The 27941-nt window shown below is 41.8% G+C and overlaps 2 protein-coding genes across 3 annotated transcripts in view; one reads left to right on the top strand and one right to left on the bottom strand.

Moving 5' to 3' along the window:
* dock8 (dedicator of cytokinesis 8) overlaps positions 1-27941 on the bottom strand; it is a 100134-nt gene that overhangs the window by 56114 nt on the left and 16079 nt on the right. For both annotated transcript variants that reach the window (XM_007892636.2, XM_042332898.1), the window contains exons 6-13: positions 27552-27637; positions 26250-26316; positions 24928-25077; positions 23638-23718; positions 22866-23025; positions 22558-22694; positions 21321-21414; positions 20161-20323 (exon numbers count right to left, since the gene is read on the bottom strand). In XM_007892636.2, the coding sequence (XP_007890827.2) occupies positions 20161-20323; positions 21321-21414; positions 22558-22694; positions 22866-23025; positions 23638-23718; positions 24928-25077; positions 26250-26316; positions 27552-27637 (938 nt within the window). The remainder of the gene's footprint in view (positions 1-20160; positions 20324-21320; positions 21415-22557; positions 22695-22865; positions 23026-23637; positions 23719-24927; positions 25078-26249; positions 26317-27551; positions 27638-27941) is intronic.
* LOC103178101 (angiopoietin-related protein 3) lies at positions 127-20138 on the top strand. The gene is made up of 7 exons (XM_007892633.2): positions 127-746; positions 6682-6792; positions 7699-7804; positions 13148-13252; positions 14805-14900; positions 17987-18262; positions 18854-20138. The coding sequence occupies exons 1-7, from the start codon at positions 258-260 to the stop codon at positions 19027-19029; spliced, it is 1359 nt and encodes a 452-aa protein (XP_007890824.2). The 5' UTR covers positions 127-257; the 3' UTR covers positions 19030-20138.

Here is a 27941-nt window from a genome sequence, read left to right as displayed (position 1 = left end):
CACTGCTAATAAGCAAAAAAAAGTGGGACAGACTTTAGAGATACTCCCTTAGTGTTAGCACTGATGCGGTATGGAGCATGCCTCACTGGTTCCCACTGAGTTTAATTATTATTTAAATATGTGCAACTGGGTAGGCTCTCAAAGACAGTATATAAGGGAGTGCAGTGTCTGGCTTGTGGCATATCAGCAGCAGAGTTGTCTCTGCACAGAGTGAAAGTGAGCTAAACAAGCAACATCAAGCTGCTTGGATCCACATAATGAAGACGTTTTATTTTGCTATGATGATCTGCTTTGTTAACCCTGCATGTGTGCTGGGGGGCAGACTGGGGAACAAGTCTCAGGGAGTGCAAAAGGCTCACTTTGCCACATCTGACGATGTGAACCTCATTGCGTATGGTCTTCTTCAGCTCGGGCAAGCGCTGAAACATCATGTGGACGGGACGAGGGTGGAGATCGATGCCATCGTGGAAAAACTAGACGTTTACAACAGTTCCTTCATTCAACTTGAGGGCCAGGCGAGGGACTTGGAGAGCGGTGGTGAGGCTCTGAAAGTTAAGTCCCAGACATTGGAACTTCAGGACCAAGAACTTCACAAGATATCCACAGATCTCAGAGACAAACTAACCCAGTTATTGCAGGAACGACAGTTGTTTGTCAGCAAGGTGGAGGCTCTGGAAGGCAAGCTGGAGAGGATGCTTGGCAGGAAAACAGGTGTGAATGAGTCTGGAGATCCCTCACTTCACAGGGTAAGGGAGCTTCTGTGCATTTTTCTGCGTACTTCTCAAACAAACCATTATCAATTTTACTCTTTTTGTGATCACATAACAGGTGTAAAGCCAGTTTTACAGTAAGTTATAAATCCACAAAATATACAGTCTATTCACTTTACAATATTTTCTGTGAAGCGCTTTGAAACATCTTAACTACGTGATAAGGTGCTATATTGAATGCAAGGATTATTATTATATATCCAATTTGATAACCTCTATGAGGTTTTTGTCCAAACTTATTCAGATTCAACAGCATATTTGGCTCATGAATTTGGGGGCTTGATAGTTTCCAATAGTTTCTTTGTATTCTTAAAGTTTAAAATTCGTACCCTGTTCATTTTGTGTCTGCCCACAAACACAGTCACAGCAATTTACAGTACAGTATATCCTGTGAATCCTTTGAGAGTCCATTTGCTATACCAACTGTAAGGATTGTTAGTATTTATTTATAATTCTTTCTGTCTATAATCACTTACTGTATATACCTCACCTGGTCACATTATTTATGATACAAACTGTTCACGGTTGTTTTTTTTACAAAGGCTATTTTGTTCTGTTTCTGAGCCCAAGAAATCCTCCAGTGCCTTGTTGAGGTGGCTATTAGTTACAAAGATTAATAAGTTCTTTGTGTGTGAGGTTAGACAGTGAGAGCTGGCAGGCTTTGGACTGTGGAGGATGTCACACCCAAGATCTGTCCTATTCTCACTCAATCCCACATTTTAGTTGTGTTCACTGGGCAGATCAGCAATTTGGTGGTTGGGGGTGGGGGTGCGAGAGGCTATTGTTACATAAACCTGGGGGAGGGAGGGACTTTAAAATGTGGGAAATTGAAAATTGCCCTGGATTTGAAGTTTATGATGGGGTCTTATAAGTGCTTAAAGATGTTACCAGAGTGAAGGGCACGATATAAGTTGCTGTTGTCAACAATATCTAAAGTGGTTTCTTCAGAGACGCCTTCCAGAAACCAGAACATGCATCCTGTACATTCATGGTGACCTGCAGGAGCTCTGCTGCGCTGTAGACTGGAGCAAAGTTCATATTTAGTCAGCACGACTTGCTTCCAGCTGCCTTAGTTAGTTAGAAAATGACCGTGTTTATATTAGACCCACTTTGACATAGAATTACACAGAGTGATAGGGCACAGAAACAAGCTATTTTGCTCAACTAGTCCATGCTGATGTTTATACTCCATAAGTATACATCACTGGTGTGATTTCAAGAAGCTGCTCTGATCATAGGGTTAGGTGATGTCATTGAATGATTAATTTTCGGGCTGGGAGCTAGAGTCCATGGCATTAAGACCTTGACGTGATTGTTTTTAGATAAGGGCCGGGCTTGATGTGCTGATCGCTTTTCATTGTTTCACACTTTTTCGTGTTCTTGTAAGATTCTGCGCTCAAAGAGAATAGTTCAGCACTATTGTAAATTCTCAAATTCAGTCCTAATTTGGAAGCGGTTGCTTTGAGAACTGAAGGAAAGTCAGCTTCTAAATTTCCTACTAATTCTGTAGGAATCTTAATCTTTTCAAGAAAATTATCTTAGGTTAGGTGGAATGTCGGCCTCTGGACTATTTTTATATGTGACCAAACATCTATTCACATTTCTGATATATTCATTTGCTTGAACTTAATTTGAAAAAATACAGTACATGTTACGAATGAGATCCTGAGATAATAACAATCCTTTATATATTTGATAGAGCGCCTTATAATAATAATAATAATAATCCTTGCATTTGATATAGCGCTTTTCATGTCGGGAGGACGTCCCAAAGCGCTTCACAGAACACACTGTAAAGTGAATTGACTGTATATTTGAGGGCGAACGCGGCAGCCAATTGCGCACAGCAATGTCCCACAAACAGTCGTAGATTGAAAATGACCAATTTATTATTGTTTTTTTTGTTTTGGAGGGATTATTATATTAGGCCTTGTCGTTCGTCCTCAAGGGACACCTGGCATGTGCAGGTGGGTGTGGTGGCTCCAGAACTGTGCAAAATGTCTTTGAACATGTTCATGTCAACATAAAAGTGACGCGGGGTCTCCTTGGGACTGAACTGGCTCCAAGGTGAGATGCCCAGTAATGGAATGTCAGAATCGGGCCAGCACTCTGTGACGGACTTGGTAGCCTGGCTCCTGAGCCAGGCGGGTCCGCAGTGTTCCAGGGCACTGCTGATGACAGCACAGGCAGCCTGATCACTGGCAGGACCTGGAAGGGCAGACTAGTCAACTCCTTTTAGCCCTTCAAGCCAAAGCCCTAGTGGGTATGGTGGTCCTAGCTGGACAAGCAGTGGGAAAGCTTGCCGGACAACAATATCAATGGCAAGCTATGTGGTTTTAGCTGGTTAGACTCCAGCAGTACCCATAACGCACACTCTGGGGTCCCCAAGACTTGGCTCTTGCCAACCTGACCTAATACTTTCTGGAATTAGGTAAGCAGAATGAATCCCTCCAGGATGAGTGCGCATTCCATTCCAACAGTCTATCTCTGGGATTTCCATGTCTAGGTGGGATATATAGAAATCTCAGCTTGGTTTGGAATTCTCTTAAGCATGGGTTTCCGCATGTGATCAGACGCCCGGCTGACCCAAAAAAAACTGTAAACCCAACTTTCAGGTTTTTATCTCAGCTGAATGAAAGAAGAAAAAAAGCTATTGCATTTTTATAGAGCCTTATCATGTCTTAACATCTCAAAGCAGTTCATGGTAATTACTGGGAGGTCTAGTGACTGTTTGTTATAGTAGGCAAACAAACAAAGTTAACTTTCCGGACCAGAGATTGTGTTTACCAGTGGGTCAGCAGGCTATACCAGTTTATCTAACATTTTTTGTGAATCACCTCCAAGTCAGGAACCAAGTATTCTCCTTGTGCTGACAAGGATTGCCACACAGTGAATGTCCTGTAGCATATGTCAAGGTGACGTGGGCCACCCTGAAACCCAACCTCATAGTCTTCAAAAGAGGCTCAAATTGTTCCCTAATATATTTTATATATAAACCAGTACTTCCCCGTGAGTGAGGAACCCATCTCCTGGCCTCTGCAAGTCCGGTAATATCTATGGTGGAGAGAAGCTAGGTGTGTTCCATTGTATCTAGTGTGACAAGAGCTTTGGTCCACCTATGTACTGTGTACTCGCTGGTGCTGAACTTTCCTGAGGTCGGGGAGATCTGGATCCATTTTCACGCAAAGCATCAGCCCTCTCCCTAAACACAACAGAATATCTCTGATTCCTCTGCACAACAAACTTCAGAGCAGCCAAGTGCAGGAGTAAAAGGTCCTGTGTATGTGCAGCACAATAAAAAAATGACATACATACATTTATATACATATATTATATAACACCTTTCACAATGGGAGGGTATCCCAAGGGGCTTAACAGTCCTGGCTTGGTACCTGAGCTGGGATACTGAAGCACGAGTTTCCCTTGCTAAAAAATGCTGAGTTATAACAATAGGTTATTTTTTGAACAAGAACGCCCTCTCAGGCATTTTTTCCCCACTTTGTCTAAATACCGCTGAAGTGGAACTTTCAATTAAAATACTTCTGATCTGCATCTGTTCATATAACACTCCACACTGAGGGGCTCCCGACAGGGGTAACACTGCCCAGCTGTGTATATTCTGGTTGACATTAAGCAGTCTGCTCTCGATGTTTACCTTGTACTTGATAACTACTGTGAGTAGTTACCACAGCACGAGTTGTGTCAAGTGTTTTTGAGGGAAAACATTTGTTATAATAAATTATTAATAGACTCCTAGGGGGAAAAGTGAGAAATTTCAATTTGAATATCTATAATTCTAGGCGAGGCTTAATTTTTTTTCAAAACAATGATCCCGATGCAAAAGAATTGATTTTTGTCATTGGACAAATGATGATAATCCTTGCAGGTGATGCAGGACCGAATGTTGAACTATCTCAAAGTGTTTCATAGATAATTGCTGAGAAGTGCAGTGACTATTTACTTATAGGTTAATAGGGAAGCAATTTCCCAGACCAAATGTCCAACAAAGTCAGTTGGCCAGAACTGATTGTTGGCCAGAAACTCTCTTCTCTTTTTGAATCGGGTCTTTAAAGTTTACTCAAGCAGTCAATCGGGACCTCGGCTTAATGTTCCATCCCAAGGACGGCACCTCCGGCAATGCAGCGCTCCCTGAACATGAGCACAAATTTCATAATCGTCTCATTCAAAAGGAAAATCATTACACCCTAAAACATTAGACAATGGATATTCCAGCTCCCCTTAGGCAACACCTGATTTCAGAGCATATGCACTAGGCAGTCTCTCACAAGCGTAACTCAGGCAAGTGCAGACAACACTGTCAATATCCACGTGTGTGTGCCACAGGATTGGAGATCTGAGAGTCACGCACACAGAGCAGGAGAACTGTCAGGTCTATAATTAATAAACTGGTACACGCCTGCGAGCCTCGACATGCCTTTTGGCATTTTGTGCAAGCTCAGCATTCCAGGATGCAGACTGTGTAAACACATACCAACATTGTCTAGGAAATCTATTCCTTGTGTAGCAAGCATCCTGCAGGTTTAGAGTAAAATTAGGGTGGGGGGACATGAAGCAGGCCGGTGTCTAGCAGAACTGCAGCAGAGGCCTAAACCTAAAGTCTGAGCTGGAGGGGGATGGGGACTGGAGTTTGCTTCCTCTTCAAAAAAACACAATCATACATGGGAGCCAGGTTAGTGGGTGTTAGATTGGCGCTTTCTTTATTAGCATTTTTAGAGCATGGACTGCCATTTCACTGCCCTTATAAACACTGTCACTGCACTTTATCTTGTGAAACATTTTGGGATATCCTCCAGAAGAGAAAGGCGCTATACCAAATGCCGTTATTATGCAATTCATCAGACTTGTGAAAGGATCAAGAAGGCCAGCAGAGAAACACCACAGTAAAACCAATACATTGTCTTGCAAAGAGCTTTCATCTGCATTTTGTTTCAAACAGATACTAGTTTATTCTCTTCTCACTATTATCGTGGAGTCCTGTAGCTCAGTGGTTAGAGCACTCGCTTTGCAAGTGAGCGACCTGAGTTCAATTCCAGGCAGGGCGAAACCTTGGGCAAGTTTCCTTACTCCACACGCCTAATAATAATCCCTCCGAAACTAAAAACAATAATAAATTGGTCATTTTCAATCTATGACTGTTTGTGGGACATTGCTGTGCGCAATTGGCTGCCACGTTCGCCCACAAATATACAGTCAATTCACTTTACAGTGTGTTCTGTGAAGCGCTTTGGGACGTCCTCCCGACGTGAAAAGCGCTATATCAAATGCAAGGATTATTATTATTATTATTATTATTTAAGCAGTAAAGATTTCCGGGCCGGGATGTGAGATAGTGACATTAAGAAAGATTTGTATTCATAAGAACGGGGGTGGTGGGGGAAGAGAGAGCAACTGATCCTGAGCAGGGCAGGAGCTAGACCAGAATAGTCTCCACGTGAGTATAACATGAACCCCGAGTTTTGGGTCAAAATGTTTTGGGAATAAAACATGTGCTATACTCTGCATAGCACCAGTAAACAGCACAAAAACAGTTTGGGTATAATTTATGTTCTTATGAAAGTTTACACGTATGTATGCACACACACCACACACATAGAACACAAAACTATGCATCTGACAAAGATGTAGCAGGGTGAACTGAGAGTCTGAAAATGCAAACTCTTTAAAAGCTGAACCCTTTCAGGATCAGAGTAAAGAATCTCATGTTCACCAGCAGTGTGGGGCTCATTTACAGCCCATCACCTTCAAGAAGTGATTCGGACGTTTCACCCACAGAATATAGAGTCAATCCACTTTACAGTATATTCTGTGAAGCGCTTTGAGTCTCAACAATATGATAAGGTGCAATATCAAATGCAAGGATTATTATTATTATTAATTATTGTTATTATAGGCTGCGGCGGAGGCTCACAGACTGAGTGCAGATGAACTTCTGGCACTGGTGGAGGAACAGCAGCAGCAAATCAATGAGCAGAGCGAACAGATTCAACACTTGCTTGGCAAGGTGTGTGCCCCTCACTCTCAGTGAACTTCTCGCGTGTGCTCATTAACAGCAGATTGTTCTCACCAAAAGCCCTTTATAAAGTAACTGAATATTTTGAGGAGCAGGGAAGGGTGATGAGTGAAGAATTGAAGATATTTCCTGCAATGACCCCCTGTGTTTTCTGTCAGATTGTATAGGAGAAGGTTTTGAAGTTTTATGTTTTTGATGTATCTGGTGTCGCACTGTCCAGGGGAGTGTTTTTATTTGAGGTTCAAAACAGCTTCAATTCTCAACAGCATCACTGGCGATAATTACGAAACAGTAGAGAGATCACATTAAAAAACAGTCCCCAATTATGGGTTTGGAGTTAAATCCCCCTCCCACCGCCACACCCTATGGAACTCCATCCCACATTCCCTTTGCCTCGCTCGCTCCATTGTCTCAAGACTTTCCTCTTCAACTGCGCCTTCGGCCACCTTACTACATCACTCAGCTCCGCCACTATCTCACACCGCAGGCCACAGAGACACTCATACACCCATTCATAACATCCAGATTCGACTATGCAAACTCCCTGCTTGTCGGCTTCCCCAACTCCTCCATAGGTTGCAGATCATCCAGAACTCTGCAGCCCATGTCCTCTCCCTCCCCAGGCTCCACAACCCATCCTTGCCCGACTCCACTGACTTCCTATCACGCACAGGATTCAAAATCCTGGTCCCCACCTTCAAAACTCTTCGTAACCTTGCTCCTTCCTATCTCTGCGACCTCCTAACCCCCTACCAACTTGCCCGCTCCCTTCACTCAGCAGGCTCCGGCCTGCTTCACATTTTGAGAGAGGACGCTGTGGGCTCTGTTGGATGCCATGCATACTCAAACACTTTCTAAAAGGAGATATGTGGTCACCTTTCTTTTCTCTGTCTGGAGGTTTTAAATAGGGAGGCCAGGGAGCATGTAAAGTTGAGAAAGAAACTGAAGGGAAACAACAGTTCCGCTGATCAACAGAATCCACGAGAGGCAGCCCGAGCTGACAGTGAGTATGGTTTTGTTTATATTAATCCTGATTGAAGTGCTGCAGACACAGATATTCAGATGAAGGAATTTATTCTCCTCATTTGAATATCAAAAATCTTAGGGAAGCTTTAACAAGTTTACCAACTTTAAATTACTGAAAGATTTTAGATTAATAACTACAACCAGCGACTTCTTGTTAAGGAAAGTGAAAAGATAAACTGCAGGCTCTACAGACTGCAAATCAATTTCTATGCATGATGACTATCTTCTACACCTAACTACCACCTGATGGTTTGAGGAAATGCTCATTGAGCTTCAAGTTGTGATGGATGACATTTTGCTACATTTCCTAATCCTCCTGGTGTCAGAACTATGGGTTAGCTTCAAGGTGCTGCTGGATGGTCACTGTAATAATCCTATAAATAATCCTTGCATTTGATATAGTGCTTTTCACGTCTTCTAGATGTCTCAAAGCACTTCACAGAATATACTGTAAAATTAATTGACTGTATATTTTGTGGGCGAAACGTGGCAGCCAGTTGTGCACAGCAGTGTCCCACAAACAGTCGTGGATTGAAGTGACCAATTCATTACTGTTTTTTTTCTTGAAGGATTATTATCAGGTGTGTAGAGTAAAGAAACTTGCCTATGGTTTTGCTCTGCCCGGAAATGAACCCAGGTCTCTCACCTACGAGGTGAGTGCTCTAACCACTGAGCTACAGGACTCCACTGTAAACACAAACTCCTTTCCTTTCATCCTTTTCTAAGTTCCATACCAATGCTTCAAAAGCTGCAACAAAACCTCCACTCATATCTGCGAGTTTCTCCATTTTAGGAGGAGGTATGCTCTGACTTTGACCAGAGAAACTCTAACCGCAATTTTTTGTGCACATCACACTCTGCTCACTTTCCTCTAAAATTCTTCAGATCCAGCTCCAGAATGAGCGTATTTATTCTTTTCAGGGACAGTTTTGAACCAAGATTGTGACATTCAGGGCAACTCCTGTTTGCAGAGATGGGTCCAAGCTATATCCAAGCCCCATGGCTTGAGGGCCTGTGATTGACCAGAGGGTATCCAAACTGTGGGGCTGTCAGACTCCAATATCCAGGTAAAGAGGAGAAGATAGGGGCTTTATCTACATACTGTGGACAGAGGAGTAGAGGGGAAAACAAGGGGACCAGCAAGGAGAGAATGAAACTTTATTCGGAATATGGCCAAAATACATTTTGCCAATTGCTTTTGAGAGATTTTTTTAGAAACAAGCTTCTGACGCAAAGAACATTTTCAAGAAACTTTTGTCTAAAGTAATGATCTTGAAAAGTGACAGTGCTTAATATTGCAGGACATAACTGGAACAAAGGGCATACACATGGCTCTGATTACTGAACAGTCTGAGGCAAATGGACGGCTACAAGCTCTGTACTGCTGTTGATGCGATGCACAGCGGCATCTGGAGCGAGAGGAAAGATATGAACAAGCGCAACCTGATCTTTCAACTTTCAGTGAATGGAAAATCTGGTTGTAAAAATATCAACTGAATAGCCAGAGTGCTGCTAACGAAGGCCGAGAGCGCTGTACTTTTCACTCTGTACATAATGCAATCCAGATCGTCTACTCACTAGGGAGCTCAGTCCCTGGCCAAGCTCCAAGTAGGTGAAAGGCAAAGGGGTGACTAAGTGGACAGGAAGCAAATATAAATGCTACACAGGGATTAAAGGCATAAAACAAATCTATTCAGACATTGGCTTCCTGAATAGCATTTGAAGCGATGCCAGGTAATGCAAGTTGTAATTCTTTTGGATGACGATGTAGTGCAAGGCAAATATGCTCCCTGTGTTGCAAGCAAAACAGTGGTGCAGTGTATCTGAGCACCAGCGAGTTGCACAACAGAGGGGAACAACACGGATTCAATACCCAGGCCACTACAACCATCCCTACTGTGAGGAGGCACTGAGTGGATGTCAAGCTCTTCTCTAACAGGGAGAAGGGATAAATCAGATGGCTTTTAAGAATTTCTAGACAGGCAACAAAAAGTGGCACTTGTGACCTTGGTTGCAGAGCATTTGTCTCTTCTTGTCGCAGATGGAGGGAAATCAGGAGAAATTAGTAAAAGGGACAACTGGCATAAAAGTTCCTAAAACATATATTTCTATGGCTTCATGGAGAACTGAGTAAGTTCTCTACTGGCTACAATGCTATTTCTTACATCAGCAATGTAGTATTCCACTGGTGTATGTAGACATCAATAAACAGGATGCTATGTGTGCGGACACTAATTGTTGATGGGCACACTGCTGCTAACAGCTTACACTTTCAATTGTATCATGAAAGTCCTTCAAGGCATCTTAAAGTCATCCTGCTTAAACTACCCTCTTTATCGAGTGTCCATCAGTTCATCCTACCATTAAAGGATAACACGTTGCAGTGAGCATGTGTGTGTGAAACATGAGGCTTTTTGGGTGAAGAATCCATTTGGGCTTCTTCAGTGTCTGAAGAACAACAATAACAACTTGCATTTAAATAGCCCTCTTCACACGGGATAGAGTCCTGGAGCGCTTGACAATGGTGGAGTCTGACCCCGAGCCACGGGGAGAGGGAGATAACCGTAAGCACAATCAAAAAGAAAGGTCTTTAGCTAGGATTTAAAAGTGGGGAGGGAGGGGGCAAGGCAGAGAGATTGAGGGAGAAAGTTCCAGAGTTTGGGGCGTAGTGGCTGAAAGCACGGCCACCGATGGTGGAGCGCAGGGGGTAAGGGATGAACCAGGAGGCCAGAGCCTGCTGAGCGGAGGCAGCAGAGTCAGCGGATAGGCAGTGGGGGTAAGAAACTGTTTAATCCACAGCTTGAAGCAATGCTTATATACCATTTGGTGATGCAAAACCACCAAAATCCTCCAACCGGCAATGCCATGAGATGGCAGAATCAAGAGCATAACAAGAAATACAGTGCACAAATATTATTTTATAGCCCTGCAACAACAACTTGCATTTATATAGCCTCCCTTATGCAGGGTAGCTTCCAAGATTGCTTATAATAAATATTATATATAAATATTGAATGTCATTAAAATATTATTTTTAATAATAGTATGATAGTGACTACAAATTGTATAAATCTTAATAAATATATAAATACAAAGTACAAAGCTAGGACTGTATTGAAGGTTCAAAGGGATTCTCCAGGATAAGACTCTACAACAGGCTCATTGTCAAGAACTTATAGAGGGGAAAAACACAAACAGCCTTGCCCTTTATCCAAAGGAAATTATGGACAATGTTAAAGTTAGATGTTTGCTTCCGGCTGTCGTGCAATAAGCTTTGTAGAAACTCCAATTGGACAGAAGTCAACATGGCTCCCATACAGCCAGAAGGCAGGGTCCCATTCCCATCACGTGATCGATGGCAGGAATTCAAACAAGCACCTTTNAAAAAATGAAAGTGAGCTACATCCCCATAACCAAACTAACTCAAGACTATATTTGCTGTTCACCCAGCAGAGTCTGAGCAATTCAGATTTTTTTTCAAACAAAAAGAAAGTTGAAATAGTAATTTTTCAATAGAGCAATTCCACAAGGCCAAGTCAGGGCATCAAAGTTTATTCTTATTTTCTTGTGGTTAGAGACTTTAATTCTGCGTGATTGTACGAATCCGAATCCTTCAATCCCATTCTGCACCACAGCTGTTCTGCCAGCTGTTTGTTCTTCAAGGACATTATAAACACAGCATCGTTGTAAACTTGATGAGGCTACACACATTCCAACAACACAACCTGGAATGGGCAGGACGGTTTCCCGTCTTACACAACAACTTATGCAACACCGACATGCCACAAAGGAAGTGGGAGTTAGACACTTTTCTTTCTGCACCTTCCACAAAGGTGGAAAAATGGGCAAATTAAACCTGACGGAGGTACATCACAAACACAAAGCTGCCAGACAATCATGTGGTCCTCTCCGGCCTCTGCCTGCATTTAATCATAGAATCATAGAATTATACAGCACAAAAAGAGGCCATTCAGGCCATCGTGTCTGTGCCTGCTCTTTGAAAAGAGCTGTCCAATTCAATCCCACTCCCCCGCTCTCTCCCCATAGCCCTGCAAACTTATCCTCCCCAAATAATTATGTACTTCTCTCTTAAAATCTCTTATTGAATCGGCTTCCAACCCTTTCAAGCAATGCATTCCAGATCCGAACAACTCGCTGTGTGAAAAAATTCCCTGTGTGAAGAATCCCCTTCATAATTTTGAAAACTTCTCTTAAGTCTCCTCTTAACCTTCTCTGCTCTAAGAATAATCCTAGCTTCTCTAACCTCTCCTGATAACATGAAGTCCCTCATTCCTGGTAAATCTCCTTTGCAGCCTCTCCAATGCCTTGACATCCTTCCTAAAGTGTGGTGCCCAGAACTGAACACAGTACTCTAGCTGAGGCCTAACCAGTGTTTTATAAAGGCTCATCATAACTTCCTATTTACAAAGTATTCTATGCCCCTATTTACAAACTAGTATCTTGTATATTTTTAAAACAGCTTTATCTATCTGTCCTGCCACCTTCAAAGATTTACTTATATGAACCCCCAGGTCTCTCTGTTCCTTCACACCCTTTAAGATCGTATCATCTAGTTTATATTTCCTCTTCTCATTTTTCCTCCCCAAGTGCATCACTTCACATTTTTCCACATTAAACTTCATCTGCCATGTGTGTGCCCATTTTACCAGTCTGTCTATGTCCCCTTGCAGTCTGCTACTAGCCTCCTCACTGTTTACTACTTTTCCTAGCTTAGTATCATCTGCAAACTTGGAAATTATACTTCCTATACCCAAGTCCAGGTCATTTATATCGATCAAAAACAGGAGTGATCCCAATACTGACCCCTGGGGGACACCCCTGCACATTTCCGTCCAGTCAGAAAAACAACCGTTCACCACCACTCTCTGCTTTCTATCTCCCAGACAGTTCTGTATCCATGCTGCCACTGTCCCTTTAATACCGTGGGCTTCTATTTTGCTTACAAAAAAGTTTGGTTTGCTGTTGCCCTGATTCCGTGCAGTTTTCAGCAGAGCACTCGTGCAACGATGGGTATTTTCATTGGGTTAGCATATGTGAATAGCAGCACCATGTTGGCAACACAGTTGTATCCAATAAGTCATTGCACTAAAAAAACAGCACCGGGGCAACACAAGGTGTGTGTAGCACAGGCAGCCCACACCAGAGACACCCTCAGTTACACCAATTCCGCCCCCCCCCCCCCCCCAGCCTCCAGAGCTGCAAATAGGGTAACAAAACAAAGAGATAGTTTAACAGCTGATTAAGTATTACTTCAGAGACTGGTTCAATTATACCATTTAAATATTTTCACATGGTACAGGTGACTGCCAACAGATTTTCAGGAGGGGCGAAAGAACTAGTGGCATTTACAGCATACAGCCAAAAGGATCGCAGCCTTTTAAAACCTATTGCCAAATGACTCCAGGTTAGTTTCAATATGTCATCGCAAAGTTGGAAATAATATTATGACAATTCTTGCATTTGATATACCTCCTTATCACATCAAAACATCTCAAAGTGATCCAGAGATTAGTGACTTTGAAATTGTAGGTGAATGCAGCAGCCAATTTGCACGCAACAATATCCCACAAACAGCCATGAAGTGAAAAACCATTGGCAGAATTTGGCCAGAACATTGGGAGAAACTCCCTTTTGACTAGTGCCATAGGCTCTTTAATATCCACTGAACAGGCAGACAGGACCTCAGTTTAGTGTCTACCTGTTCAACAAAGCTGTGCTCTCCCAGCATTGGCGTGTCAGCCTGGACTGTCAGCTCAAATTCCTGATGTGGGGCTTGAAACCTGTTCTTACACAGAGCACAAATTACCCCAGGGCTCTTCATTCTTGAGAGAAGACTACTCCCCTATTTTTAAATAGGGTTTAAAACGTAAAACCAGATCAATACTACAATAGTAATGATAATCCTTGCATTTGATATAGCGCTTTTCACGTCTTCTAGACGTCTCAAAGAGCTTCACAGAATAGACTGTAAAGTGAATTGACTGTATATATGTGTGGGCGAGATGCAGCAGCCAATTGCGCTCAGCAGTGTCCCACAAACAGTCGTGGATTGAAAATGACAAAGAAAACATTTTTGAGGGATTATTATTTTCACCCTGCCGGGAATCGAACCCAGGTCTCTCGCTTGCAAAGCAAGTGCTCTCACCACTGAGCTACAGGACTCCACAAAGTTGCATCAAGACAGTAGAACAAGAGGACATAGTTTAGAGTTGTAAAGGGCCATTTCAGGACAGACACCAGGAAGTTTTTCTTTACCCAGAGTAATTAATGACTGAAACAGGTTGGCAGGAAGGATGGTAGAGGCCAAGTCACTGGACTCATTTAAAAATCAGCTTGATGCTGTGATGTGGGGATGGCAGGGAAGGATGAGATCGGATGGGCTAACAGTAATTGGCTGCACATTGAAGAGCAGTTGTTTTAATGGGATGATCTGAATGAAATGAATGAAAAATTATTTTAAGACAGCAGAATTGTGACTTGCGTGAGTATGAGAGAATGACTGGAACAAAACCTATCGACAGTTACTCAGAGGTCAAATGGATTTGGAAGTAGTAAAGCAGTGGAAAGAATGAGACCTACGTAGACTGAAGACTTGTATCATGAGCATTTACAAGCAACTTAAAAGTAAAATAATTACATAATTTTTGCTGCTCAGTTTTTCCTAAAACCCAGTCACTGCATTTTACAGTAAATCTTGTGAAGCTGCCTCTTGATGTGAAAGGCCCTGCATCAAATGTAAGGTTTATTATTAATTATTTATTAATTAATATAATCTTCTAAGAGCAGTTTGTGTAGGTTGGATGCATGTAATTCTCAGTTTGGTTTGGATATTCTTAAGCATGGCGATGGGGTTCTGCATGTCTCAGGCATTCAGCTGACCAAAAATAGAACAGTTGTGAACAGCCACTCTACAATCTCTGGTCTAAAGCATGTGCTGATTTCTCTCACTCTCACAGAGTCTGGATGGACTATGATCCAGCGGCGAATTGATGGCTCTGAGGACTTTGATCGACCGTGGCTGGATTATAAAACTGGATTTGGAGACTTAAGTGGTAAGACTCTGGCACTAAACACACCGGGTACTGTAATTTTACTTTCATAACGTTCAACTATTAACAAGACAATTTTATTTTAATAAATTTTATTTCTAAAGGTTTCCTCATTAAATATATGGCTAAAAGTAAAATGAGATTAGCGAATTGATCACCTTCTTAAAACAGGCCCTTCATTGTCAGCTCCTCAGTCATAATTATGATTTAATAACTATCATGGGAGTGCTCACCACTTGCTATAAACTGATTGTACTCTCGGCACCTGGTGTCAGAGTTCAGTAAAAAGCATTTGAAACTGGACCCTCCTAGAAATTGGAGATAGGAATTCTAGTGAGAGATTGCTGTTTCATCAATTGCAAACCTCTTTCTCACTGCTGGAATCTTCATCTTTCACCAGCAACTAACTGTAGATGTCCCCCAATCAACAACAACAACTTAAAATAATAAAAATAATAATCCTTGCATTTGATATAGCGCTTTTCACGACGAGAGGACGTCCCAAAGTGCTTCACAGAACACACTGTAAAGTGAATTGACTGTATATTTGTGGGCGAACGCGGCAGCCAATTGCGCACAGCAATGTCCCACAAGTAGTCGTAGATTGAAAATGACCAATTTATTATTGTTTTTGTTTTTGGAGGGATTATTATTAGGCGTGTGGAGTAAGGAAACTTGCCCAAGGTTTCGCCCTGACCTGCCTGGAATTGAACTCAGGTCTCTCGCTTGCAAAGCGAGTGCTCTAACCACTGAGCTACAGGACTCCACACTTGCACTTATATAACGCCCTCCACGCAGAGAGCTTAAAAGTGGTGGAGCCTGACTCCAAGCTGGGGGCAGGGGGAGTTGGCCGTAAGCACGGTCGAAGAGGAAGGTTTTTTAGGTGGGACTTGAAAAAGGGGAGAGAGGGACTAAGGCAGTGGCATTGAGGGAGAGTGTTCCAGAGTTTTGGGGAGTAGTGGCAAATTAAAGAAAAGTGAAAAGTTATACCGTCAAAATGTGTGATGATCAAAGGAAGTGTACACAGACTGAATGAATGAATAAACAGTGCCGTCAATGCACACAGAGGTTTAAATTCCATCCTAAATCAATAGGGAGACCTACCAATAGGGAGACTATAATCTCCATGCTTAAACTGCACCACCATGCCAGAGGCCATGAGGGCCTTTGTCAAGCTTTACCTCAGTCTGTTACTAATGCAGCTCGTTATTCACACATGGCTTCTTTTAACATAGTTTTATTCCATGGTTTAATTCCACCACAGAAAACTCTGAAGTAATAGCATCATGTACAATGTAACTGTTCGACATGTCATCCAATTATTTCAGTGGTTTATACGACTGCTAGAACTACTTTTAACACCTTATAAGGGAGATGAAGCCACCAACAAGGGTTTGACAAATGCCAGCATGAGTTGGAATAACACACTGAAGGGACACACTTTGCACCACAGCAGCAAAGGAACATATCTGATGGAACATATCACGTAACATCAATAATTATGGCAACCTGCATTCTAATGCATTAATTTCTGATTTGCCTACAGTCATTACACTTTATAGTAAATCATGTGAAGCCCTATGAGCTGTTTTGACGACATGAGAAGGCACTATATCAATTAAAAGAATTATGATGTTGATGATTATTATGATAATGCACAGTGCAGCAAAAATAGATCCAATGAACAAAATACACGGTGGCCAAAATAATTTATTAAAACTCCTGCAGCAAAGTTACTCTCATGGGCTTGTGGCATGAGTAACTTATATGACATAGATTATATGATTTTTTTTGTTGATCAGAATCCTCCAGTTGGACACACACACCAGATATTACTGCTAGTTCTGGCAGCAGACTAAATTTTCCACACAAAAATAAGGCGGTTTAGAACCACAGAAATCTGCAGTACAGAAGGCCATTCAGCCCATTTGCTGGTCCTTTGAAAGAGCTATCCATTCAGTTCCATTTACCTGCCTTTTCCAAATACCCGTGGAGATTGATCCTCTTTAAATATATATCCCATTCCCTCTTGAAAGCTAATATGGATTCTGCCTCAACCGCTGCATCCAGAAGTGCTTTCCACATCCTTAACAACTCTCTGTGTAAAAAAAACCTTTCTCTTGGCTCTTAAATTGATGTCCTCTCGTTGAAACTTCCATTTCCAGATGGAAGTATTTCACAAGCACATTTGAATAACTGCACAAATGGATGAAAAGAAAACAAAATGGAATTCCTGTCCCTCCTCCATCTTTAATTAATTATGTTAACCCTGCAAGCTTAAGACCCAACAGATAGGTGGTCCTAGCTGGACAAGCAACAGGAAAGCTTGCCAGGCAGTGCTCTTCATAGAAACCTATGCAAAACGTTGGGCAAATTTCCTTATTCCACACGCCTCTGTTTACATAGCAGTAAGTTGGAACCAGGTTGTTAGTCGATTGGCTTTTCCAGGGGTAATAATTGTTTAAAAAAAATAATAAATTGGTCACTCAATCCACGATTGTTTGTGGGACAATGCTGGGTGTAATTAGCTGCTGTATTTCGCCCACAAAGTATAGTCAATTCACTTTACAGTATATTCTGTGAAGCGCTTTGTGGAGTCCTGTAGCTCAGTGGTTAGAGCACTTGCTTTGCAAGCAAGACACCTGGGTTCAATTCCAGGCAGGGCGAAACCTTGGGCAAGTTTCCTTACTCCACACGCCTAATAATAATCCCTCCAAAAAACCCAAAACAATAATAAATTGGTCATTTTCAATCTACGACTGTTTGTGGGACATTGCTGTGCGCAATTGGCTGCCGCGTTCGCCCACAAATATACAGTCAATTCACTTTACAGTATATTCTGTGAAGCGCTTTGGGACGTCCTCCCGACGTGAAAAGCGCTATATCAAATGCAAGGATTATTATTTATTTACAGTATATTCTGTGAAGCGCTTTGAGACGTCTTGAAGATGTGATAAGGCACTATATCAAATGCAAGGATTATTATTATTATGGAACTGTTTGGTTAGGATACTCTTAAGCATGGTGATGGGTTTCCGATTGTGTCAGATACTTAGTTGACCAAAATAAAATCAACTCTTTCTGTCCAGGTGAATTCTGGCTGGGTTTAGAAAATTTCTACCAGATTGCTCGCCAGGGCAAATACCTGCTGCAGATAAAACTGCAGGATTGGAAGAACAACACAAGCTGGATTGAGTACACCTTTAGACTGAGCGGTGAGGACAACGGCTACACTCTACAAATTGGTCAGATGGTAACGGGAGATCTTCCATCAGCCATGAGCGAGTGTAAAGACGTCCCCTTCAGCACCAGTGATCGAGACAATGACCTCCACAGTGCCATAAACTGCGCCCAGAAACATTCAGGTATTCTACTGTAAACTACAAACAATACCAGTAGCCATTGATACCAACAGCAACTCTGGCATAATCAGTGTGTGGGAGGTTTTTCATTTCTTTCTTGCTGAGTAGAGATCTCATCAGCGTTCGTTGCATCTCAGTATTCAAACACACTGGGACTTGAACTTATAGGTCACACTGACACACTTTGTTATCACTTTTAAATCCTTCTACAGTCTTGCCTAACCTTACTTCTGTGACCTCCTCAACCCAGCTGCTTGCTTTGCTCAGCGGGCACCAGCCTCCGTCTGCCCCCCTGCCTACCCGCCCACCATAGGCAGTCGGGTTTCCAGCCTATCTGCCCCCACTCACTGAAACTCCATCTCACGGTCCCTCCCACTCTTTCCCTCACTCACCTCATTCAATACCTACCACCTTGAGCTTGCTTTTGGTCATCCTTCCACTCCTCATCTCAAAAGCTCCCACCCTCAGCTCAAGTACATGCCAAGGCTATTAAGCACCTTGGGACATCCTCCAGGTGTGAAAGCCGCTGTGTATATGTAAATTTGTATCGTATTATTTTGTTGTGAAACCTATTGTACCATTCTCTTTTCATAGGAGGGTGGTGGTTCAGCGCCTGTGGAGAAGCCAACCTGAACGGGAAATATTTTAGCACTAGAATTGCACGGAGACCAGATCGGAAGAAAGGAATATTATGGAAGACTTGGAAAAGCAGTTATTACTCTTTCAAATCCACATTACTAATGGTCAGGCCGGCCACAAGTCTGAACTAAAAGCACGTCCTGTACTTTAATGAAACTGACAAAGCATTTCACGACCTTACGGACAAAAACACAAGTGGGTGTGCATACAGTTACAGTCCTTGAGCTTTACTCTGTTCCTGCTATTGGCCACACTACAATAAGATTGCCCCTATTTGAAAAGCCCAATGTTTACTTCATATCTACACACCATGCTTATGTCGCTTTTGTCAATATTTAAACAGGCACAAGATTATCTAATTTTTTTATATAAAAAGTCAGCTTCCATTATCATTCCTCCAACAGGGATAGCTATACACATTGCCACTTATTATCTGTTAAGCCACTCACTGTGAGGCCTTCCTTTTTACAGTTATTGCTTTCAATTGTGGATGAGCTGCCCCATTGGAAGAAACATCAATGGAGGGGTTTAAGAGAGATGTAAATGGGTTTAAGAGTAAATGGGTACTTGAAAGTAAGGATGTTAATAATCCTTGTATTTTGTATTGAGAAATAAAAGAAATTAGAAATGATTAGAAAGATAAAGATGTAATAACTAGAACTAATAACTAACTCGATGGGTGAAATGTCACCTTCTTTAAAGATTTCATACCTTCTCTCAATATACAAAATCACTGCACTTTACAGTTTATCCTGTGAAGTGCTTTGAGATGCAATAAGGTGCTTTATCAAATGCAAGGATTCTTATCATTATTATTTTATTATTATTATTATTGCTTCACAATGTAAGTTACCACCACAGCCAAATCCAAGGGTCCATAAAATGTACAACTGCAAATAGGATAAACGCTCCCTCTTGTGGTTACATCTGTAAGTGCACACATCAAGCACGATGATTGACTGGAAGGCAACACAGCGAAAGAAAAAAATTCCATCTGCCTCAGGATTCTGTGCTGAATCACGTTTAATCCATCACATACTTTAGGCTTCACACCACTGAGAGCCAGAGCTGACATCGTACTGTACAATAAGTATCATCACTGCCTATCTGTAGCAATTAGAAGCTTAGAATTAACTGTGCAGCTTCACCCTCCGTGCAGTCACAGGCAGAAATTCCTAGCCGCTGGACAAGTTCTATGTCTATTTTTTTATAATAAAGCTATTTTCAAAGTCTCTTCAAACCGTTTCACATTGACCACTTACCTGTAGGAGGTGTGAGGAACGTAGACTTCTCGAGAGGGGAACTCCAGGATTTCTTTTATTACTCGGCTACGGTTTTCAGGTTGCTGGTTGACGGGTAACAGTTCAGGTGTAAGGCAGAATGTAGGGTTCTCTGGAGCCGGAGAGATTTCCAGCTTTACTTGACCTGAAACACAGTCGGCAAAATCAGATAGGACGACAAAGAACACACAGGTTGCAAGCAAGTCAACCGTAGATATACCTGATACACTGCGTATCACACATGGTATATGGTGAGAAAAATCAGAGGGAGGGATTGACAACAACAACAACCACAACAGCAAATTGGATTTACATGGTCCCTTTCATGTTGAGAGGACCTCCCGAAGGGCTGGACAGTTGAGGGTTTGAACCACAGCTGGGGTTGGATTTGGGAGGGGTGAGGGCTAATTGAGGCAGAAGTGTGTGTGTGGGGGGGGGTAACGGAAGTTTGACCAAAGGTGCAGTCAAAGTGGAAGGTCTTGAGAAGGAAGTGAGGGAAGTGGTGAGGCGAAGGGACTCAGGGATGGAGCTCCAGAGAGTGGGGACAGAGAGGCTGAATGCCTGACCGCTGATGGTGGAGCGGGCAAGGAGAGAGACGTGAAGCAGGCCAGTGCCTGCCAAGCATATATAATTTAGATTAATATATAAAATAAATTATTAGAATAAGAAACTAAATGAGCAGAGCTGTTTCAACTATGGTAAGGAGCTTGCTGAATGATTGATTGTTTGTACCATCACCACTACAAAGTCAAATTGCAGGGCATAAGGGACACTATGGATACTATCTTCCCCTTCCTGTCCCATTGCCCCCACCCCACCCCAAACCCCCTGAGACTGCACAAACATCTCTCCAGATGTTACAAAAGTGAGAACATCGATGTGAGTGAGTGAGAAGTGCTGCTCTACATATGGTAGCTCCGAGAAGCTACCCCATGTGAAGACGCTATATAAATGCAAGTTGTTGTTGTTGGTCGCCAGTTGTGTTTTTGAAGGGAAACCAAAATATTGGTAGTGAATCAAATCATCAAGTAAGTTAATCCAACCAAGTTGTGAATTCATTCACCCCTATCACCTGTATTTAATATATTCTCTAGGTTTGTTCTTAAAATAATCTTAAAACCTGAACAAAACAGAACTCTTACCTGATATCAATCGCAGCCGTCTCAGTGAAGCACTAGATCTCTTCAGTTCAGCCAAAAACTTCAGCAAATCTTCGTCGCTTAGCTTCTCACCTTCCTGCAAACATTAAGAAGACAAACTCAACACCCTTGGCCTAGCTGAGGATATCTGAACAATGGGACAAAATGTGGAATGAGGTTTAAAAAGTGTAATTTTCCAGCCAAACTCTTGAATCTCATGCTGACCTAAGGCAGCACAGTTTTTCCTGAAGCAGAGTTCACCCAGGTCTGAAGCTTTTAACACCAGTGCTAAATTGCTTCTGGCGTTAACAGGATACACACTACTATTTAACTCTCTCGCCTCAGAGTCAGAAGGTTGTGGGCTCAAGCCCCGCTTTGGGACGTAGAATCACATAGTCTAAGCTGACACTCCAATGCAGTGCTGGAGAGGGGTGGGGGGATGCATTCTTGGAGATGCTATTCTTCGGGATGAGATGTTAACCCAAGGTCTTGTCTGCCTGGTCCGGTTAAAGGTTAAAGATCCTATAGCATGATGCGAAAAGAGTTTCTCTCAGTGTCTTAGCCAACAATCCTTCAAATCAAATTCATTACCCACTTGTGGGACATTGCAGTGTGCAAACTGGCTGTTGCATTTTGTCCACAGAATATACAAATTACTTTACAGTATATCCTGTGAAGCGCTTTGAGACATCTCAATGACATGATAAAGTGCTATATCAAATACAAAGATTATTATTGTATTATTATTATTAAATATATTTCTCTTGGAACATCTGTGTAATTAGGAGCAACCACAACAACAAATCACATTTGTATAGTGCACTTCACGTCAGGACGACATCCCAAGGAGCTGGACAGTCAGGGATCTACACCTGAGCTGGTGGTTGGGATCAGGAGGGGTGGAGGGCAGGGAGGGTGGAGATAGGAGGGTGTACAGGATTTCACCTCACAATTTTCTAGACATTATTTGGGGGGGGGGTTCAAACAGTTGTTTATTCAGACAATCCAGCATTTCCCTCAACTGTGAGCTCAAAGTCCTGACAAGATGCTTGCAATCCAATCTTCTTGACCTAGAGACGAGAGTACGACCGACTGAGCCACCATGGGACAATATCCCAATGTAATTCAGTGTTGCTCAAAAGGAGGAAACACTCTTTACTCTCAATAATTATTATTATTATTTTAATAAGAACCTTTACACTAGTAAAACATACAAGTGGGCACACACAGTGATGCATACCTGCTTATAGAAGGTGTTGACGGTATAGGGGGTTGTTTTGAAATAGGGCAGATTGCACTGGTCCTCTGTACCTCCTGACCTCTCAGAAAGTCGTCTCGCTTGCAAGAGATATTTTCGATCTCCTAAATTCCCTTTACCTTTGAGCATTACATAAAAGAGGAAAAATAAAAGGCAAGTTATTGAAGTGTGTGTGTTGGGGGCGGGGGGGGGGGGGGGGGGGAGCGATGGGTGGGGTGGAGGGAAGAGGGAAATTGCCAAAAAAATCTGATTCAAATGTATATACCAGAATATATTTAGGACAATATTACCATTGTTGTTCTCAACCTCTGGTGAATCCCGGTCAACCGTTGCTGTAGAGACCAGATTCATCAGGTTTATGTTAGCCCAGGCAAAGGGCATGCGGTACTTCCCCAGGCGTTGGCAGAATGACTCAGCCTGACTTTTCAGCTTCTCAATTTTATCCTTGTTCTGAAAAATACCAAGTAACATTTAGAACAGAATGCATTAGTGTGCTTAATCAATCTATGGTTGTATTAGAGTCAATACACACGGCCCTGGAAATTACAGGACCAAAAGCTGACTTTACTAGCAAACAATACAGGAGGAAAAAAAACGTCCTCAATAAGGCAACTAAAAGACATTTGGGGAATATGATACAAGTGTGCAGATAGATTTAGTGAAGGCAGGCTTTTGCCATGCCTGATAAATCTATCCAGTGTTTCTGAGGAAGTTAAGCATCAATCACTTGAAGCATTGTGTGAAGTTCTGGAAGTGAACATGCAACTCTCAGGAGTCTGCCCTCTGCACACTGGCAGGCACCTAAGCACCTAAGCAAGGGACCTCAGAGATGCGTAAAGTTCAGGGCATTGACCTGTGAGAAAAAACATCATTGAATCACAGAAATTTACAGCACAGATAGAGGACATTCAGCCCACACTGGCTTTCGGAGCAAGATAAATATAAATGACTGAGAATGGCTAGGGGGTTACACACTCTCTGTCAAGAGGAAAGGCAGAGGGAAGGATTGAGAAAACTGAACATTTACCAGAAAGCGGAAAGAGATTTACAGAAATAAGTTACCTTTGCAGAATCACTCTCTTTCATCACAAGATACGGTTCAGCACATTCTCCAATGTCTCCCTGCTGAAGGACTTTTTCAATCTTAAAGAGAATAAATTATGATATAAGTAAATGACTGAAACACAAACCTCGCTTATCAAACTGAACCACCTTACAGGTAATCTCTGCCACGAGTGTGGGGGTTTGTGTGGTGATTACAGTTTCACACTGGTGTTCCATCCGAGCACTGTTCAGCGAAAAATTGGGTTTCATTTTCATTAACTGTGTGCTGATCGGGTACTTGTACTGATGACAGTCGTCAAGTTTTGGACGACATTAGCTCTGCAAATCATTCCACAAACATCCACTGGGTGACGCTGCAGACAAGCAAGTAGGAGATACATTATTGTATTTTGTACTGAGAAGTTGGGCCAGACTTCCTTTTCATGATTTAACCTTTTGGCTGCACTTTCAATACGTTTTATTCAATCTTATGCCTCTTGTTGTCATTCTTATGCTCGGCCCAAGCTGTGTTTCACGTGCGCAGTTATGGATGCCAAACTTGCATCACCACAGGTCCCAAGATACATGTGGTCCGGTTTCCCGTGTTGCATTAACCATACAGCTGATGGAACCTTGTGATCTTGTGAATCTTGTGAGGTCATTGAGAAACAGCCCTGATCTGGAACATTAGTCAGTGCTCTGGTCATCCACAAACCACAAGCCTACAACTTTGAACCAAACAAGAGAATAATTTCCTTTGATATGGGAAAGATTTGACTTTGATTTATTTATTGATGCTTGTCAGTTCAATAACTCACAAGGAACAAAGATGAGAGTGTGTTAAACAGTTGAATTAATACTGCAAAATGACTGAGATAATTATGCATTGACCTGGAGAATGAACTGCTTACATTTCAAGCAGCTTAACAAATTCCTACACTTTAGAAATTCTGTACTTTCATACACTGGTCCCACATTCTCAGAGCACAGAATTTATACACGTACACGTGTATACATGCATACATGTAAGGATCATACACATTTAAAAAAAACAGACACACTGACATATAGGCATACTTTCACGCACACAGAGAAAACTCTCTCTCTCTCACACACACACACACACACAAAATCACAAGATTGGTCTGGATGAAGAAGCCCCTTTAACCCATCTAATCCTATCCTTCCAGAATAGGATCATCCTATCATCCTCCTATCACACCATCAAGCAGCTTTTTAAATGCACTCATTCACTCACTCACACACACAACACACACACACACACATACAAACACAGGAGCACTGTACCTTGATGACCAGATAAATGTCTGGTGAGGGATAGGTTACGGAGAAGATAGCTGATCTGGCCAGACTGGATGTCTTGATTTGAGGTGTGTGTGGACGAAGAAATGCTTTTATCTGGTCAGTGTTCAAATCACAGTAAAAGTTTTCTGAAATCTGAAGAAAAATAATGACAAAAAATACATTTAGAATTCATAATCCACTGAGAACACATCCTGAGAGTGGTGACCAAGTTGTATGCTAACCCATTCCATTTCAATTAGGTCACGGTACAGCACTGTTCTGCATTCTAACATTCTGCAGGATAGATCTGCCACTTTTTTCAAACTGGATGGTTAAGAATGATAAGGATTTGGGCTAACGATGCTGAGGACTCCAAACCCACTTAAACATGCAATTTTTCAGTGTTTTAGTTTCTATGATCTAAGAGAGGATTATTATTGCAGGGAAGAATTTTCAGAGAGGCTACAGTCAGACATTCCTGCTCCGGAAATTGAGTTGCTGAGTGGCCAGGTTGCTGAATTTAGTTAGTATTTTTCTAGGAATCGTTGTTATTATTACAGTTAAGGCAAAGGTCTTTGAGGGTTAGTTAGTGTGCTAACTCGGTCGCATGGAGTAATAATATTAATCCTTGCATTGATTATTATATAACACTATTATATATCATATTATATAATGATACTATTATATAATCTATCATATTGTACAACAATAATAATCCTTACATTGAATAGAGGCAGACTTTAAGAAAACTCCCGGGGGTGGGTGAGGGGGGAGAAGAGGAACGAACATGTCGGCATGGTCTCCTACATCTCCTAGCACCAGAGAGCAATGGAAGCCATTGACTACAGGCAGAACGAAGGCTACAAATAAAGCCAATGAATGATAAACTATTTGAATATCCCTTAAAATGGATAGATAAGAGGTAAAACAAAATAAAACACATAATACATTTGCTAGAGGCACACAGGATTTCAGGACAATGAAATAATTCCACTGCTGATTGTATCATCCACTGCTTTTGGTTAACAAGACGACACTATGCCTTGACGTGGCTCTTTAAGAATTGCTTAGTGATCCCGTTTCCTTTAATAATTCCATTTCAGCCTCAGTGTATGTTAAAACAAAATCCAAAAAGTTGCCCATGCCTTTCATTGAAGTATATAAGCAAAGGCAGTCTGTGAATTTGCAAAATACATATGTATTGCACATGAAACAACTTACATTTGTATGGCACCTTTCACGTTGGGAAAATGTCCCAAGGAGGTGTAACATATTCAGATAACTTAAGTGCACTTTACTAATCACAAATATACGTGACAAAATACCTTTTTCTTCTCTTTTAAGTCATACAGGGCTAAACTGGCGAACATTGGCTCCACTTCAATTTCAAACCTGTCAAATAAAGAAACGAAGAATTGGGCTACAAGAAGGGCTGCATTTTGGCACACTCCAACGCGTGATGAGTTTTAAAGCAGACAGATATTAAAACATTCCTTGCAGCCATAAGGACAAGTCTCCACTAGAAAACCCAGTGCCGGCATGTGCTCCAAGTATACAGTGAAAGATCAATGGGAGGTACTATAGTCACTACTCGTGTTAAACTATCTCATCAAATTATAAAGTGTCAATGCATTCATTTTATGCAATAAACTTTTATAATAATAATCCTTGCATTTGATATAGCGCCTTATCACATAGTTGAGACATCTCAAAGCGCTTCACAGGATATACTGTAAAGTGGTTTGACTTGTAGGTGAAAACAGATTAGCTGCTGTTTTCACCTACAAATCCACAACAGTAAATCCTGCGAAGCGCTTTGAGAAATCCTCCCGATGTGCAAGATTTTGTATAAAATGGAAGGATTATTATAATTGTCATAATTCAAACTTTTCTTCAAATATAATTAACTGGGGTGGGGGTGGTGAGGGGAGGGGAGCTAGTTGCTGGATCCCATGGAGAGTTTAAAAAGAAAAGGACATACTGATTGAAGCCATCGTGAGCAGACAGAGGCACATCACATTACTACAATATCAAATGCACAAAGTGCGCATCCACACGCTTCAGGATCAGTTTAAACACGCCAGCGTTCAACCTGCCAAGTGATTCATCAGAGACATTTAGTCCTTGATAAATACCTTTACTTTTTTGTGCTGCTGAGCAGTTACTATTTTTGATACCTCTCAGTTAGGTTTTGCAAATAATAACAATAAAATAATATTTTTGAGCCTTTCATGTTGGGAGTACGTGTCAGGATTTACTGTAAAGTGTAGTGACTGTGTGTTTTATACCCAAATGCTACAGATAATTTGCGTACAGGAATGAAGTGAATGACCAATTTTATCTGGGGAATTGCTGATCAGGACGCTGGGAGAAACTCCCTACTCTTTTCAAATAGTGCCATGGGATCTTTAACGTCCACCTGAATAAACAGACAGGACCTCACTTTAATGTCTCATCCAAAGGATGGTACATCCCACGTGCAACGGACTGCATTGGAGTATCAGCCCCAAAGTGAGCTTTGAACCTACAGCCTTTTGACTCAACTGAGTCAGACCCCATTTCAGGCAGATTCAAAGTGAAACCAAAACTTGAACAGAAAGAAGTTAGGTGATCAATTGTAAAATTACTTTATGGTTTGGCATTTCACAAGGATCCTGTAACCCAAGTGTTCCTTCGGACAATCAGGAGCAGGACGGATTTCCACAGCATCCTCCTAAGTAACAGAAAGGGAAGCGTTAAGGTATTTTCTGATAAACAGACTCATTATAAAACTGTGCAGCACACACCACTTTGTACACCAGTTGTGTGTCATTTTTTAACCAAGTCAAAGGCATCAAAAAGTCTTCAGCCAAAGGTAGCTGTCAATAATGTAAATCATGTTGAAAGTAACATTGTGAACAAAACAATAATAATAATAATCCTTTCATTTGATATAGTGAGTTAACTTTGGAAAGCAAAAGTGTAAATGATGAGAATCATGTGAGAAACTTGACTGTAAGTCTTGGCAGATTGTTTGA

Source organism: Callorhinchus milii, unplaced genomic scaffold (assembly GCF_018977255.1).
Source record: "Callorhinchus milii isolate IMCB2004 unplaced genomic scaffold, IMCB_Cmil_1.0 Scaffold1, whole genome shotgun sequence".
Taxonomy (NCBI): domain Eukaryota; kingdom Metazoa; phylum Chordata; class Chondrichthyes; order Chimaeriformes; family Callorhinchidae; genus Callorhinchus; species Callorhinchus milii.
Note: the sequence above shows the minus strand (reverse complement) of the source record. Positions and strands in the feature narration are given on the sequence as shown.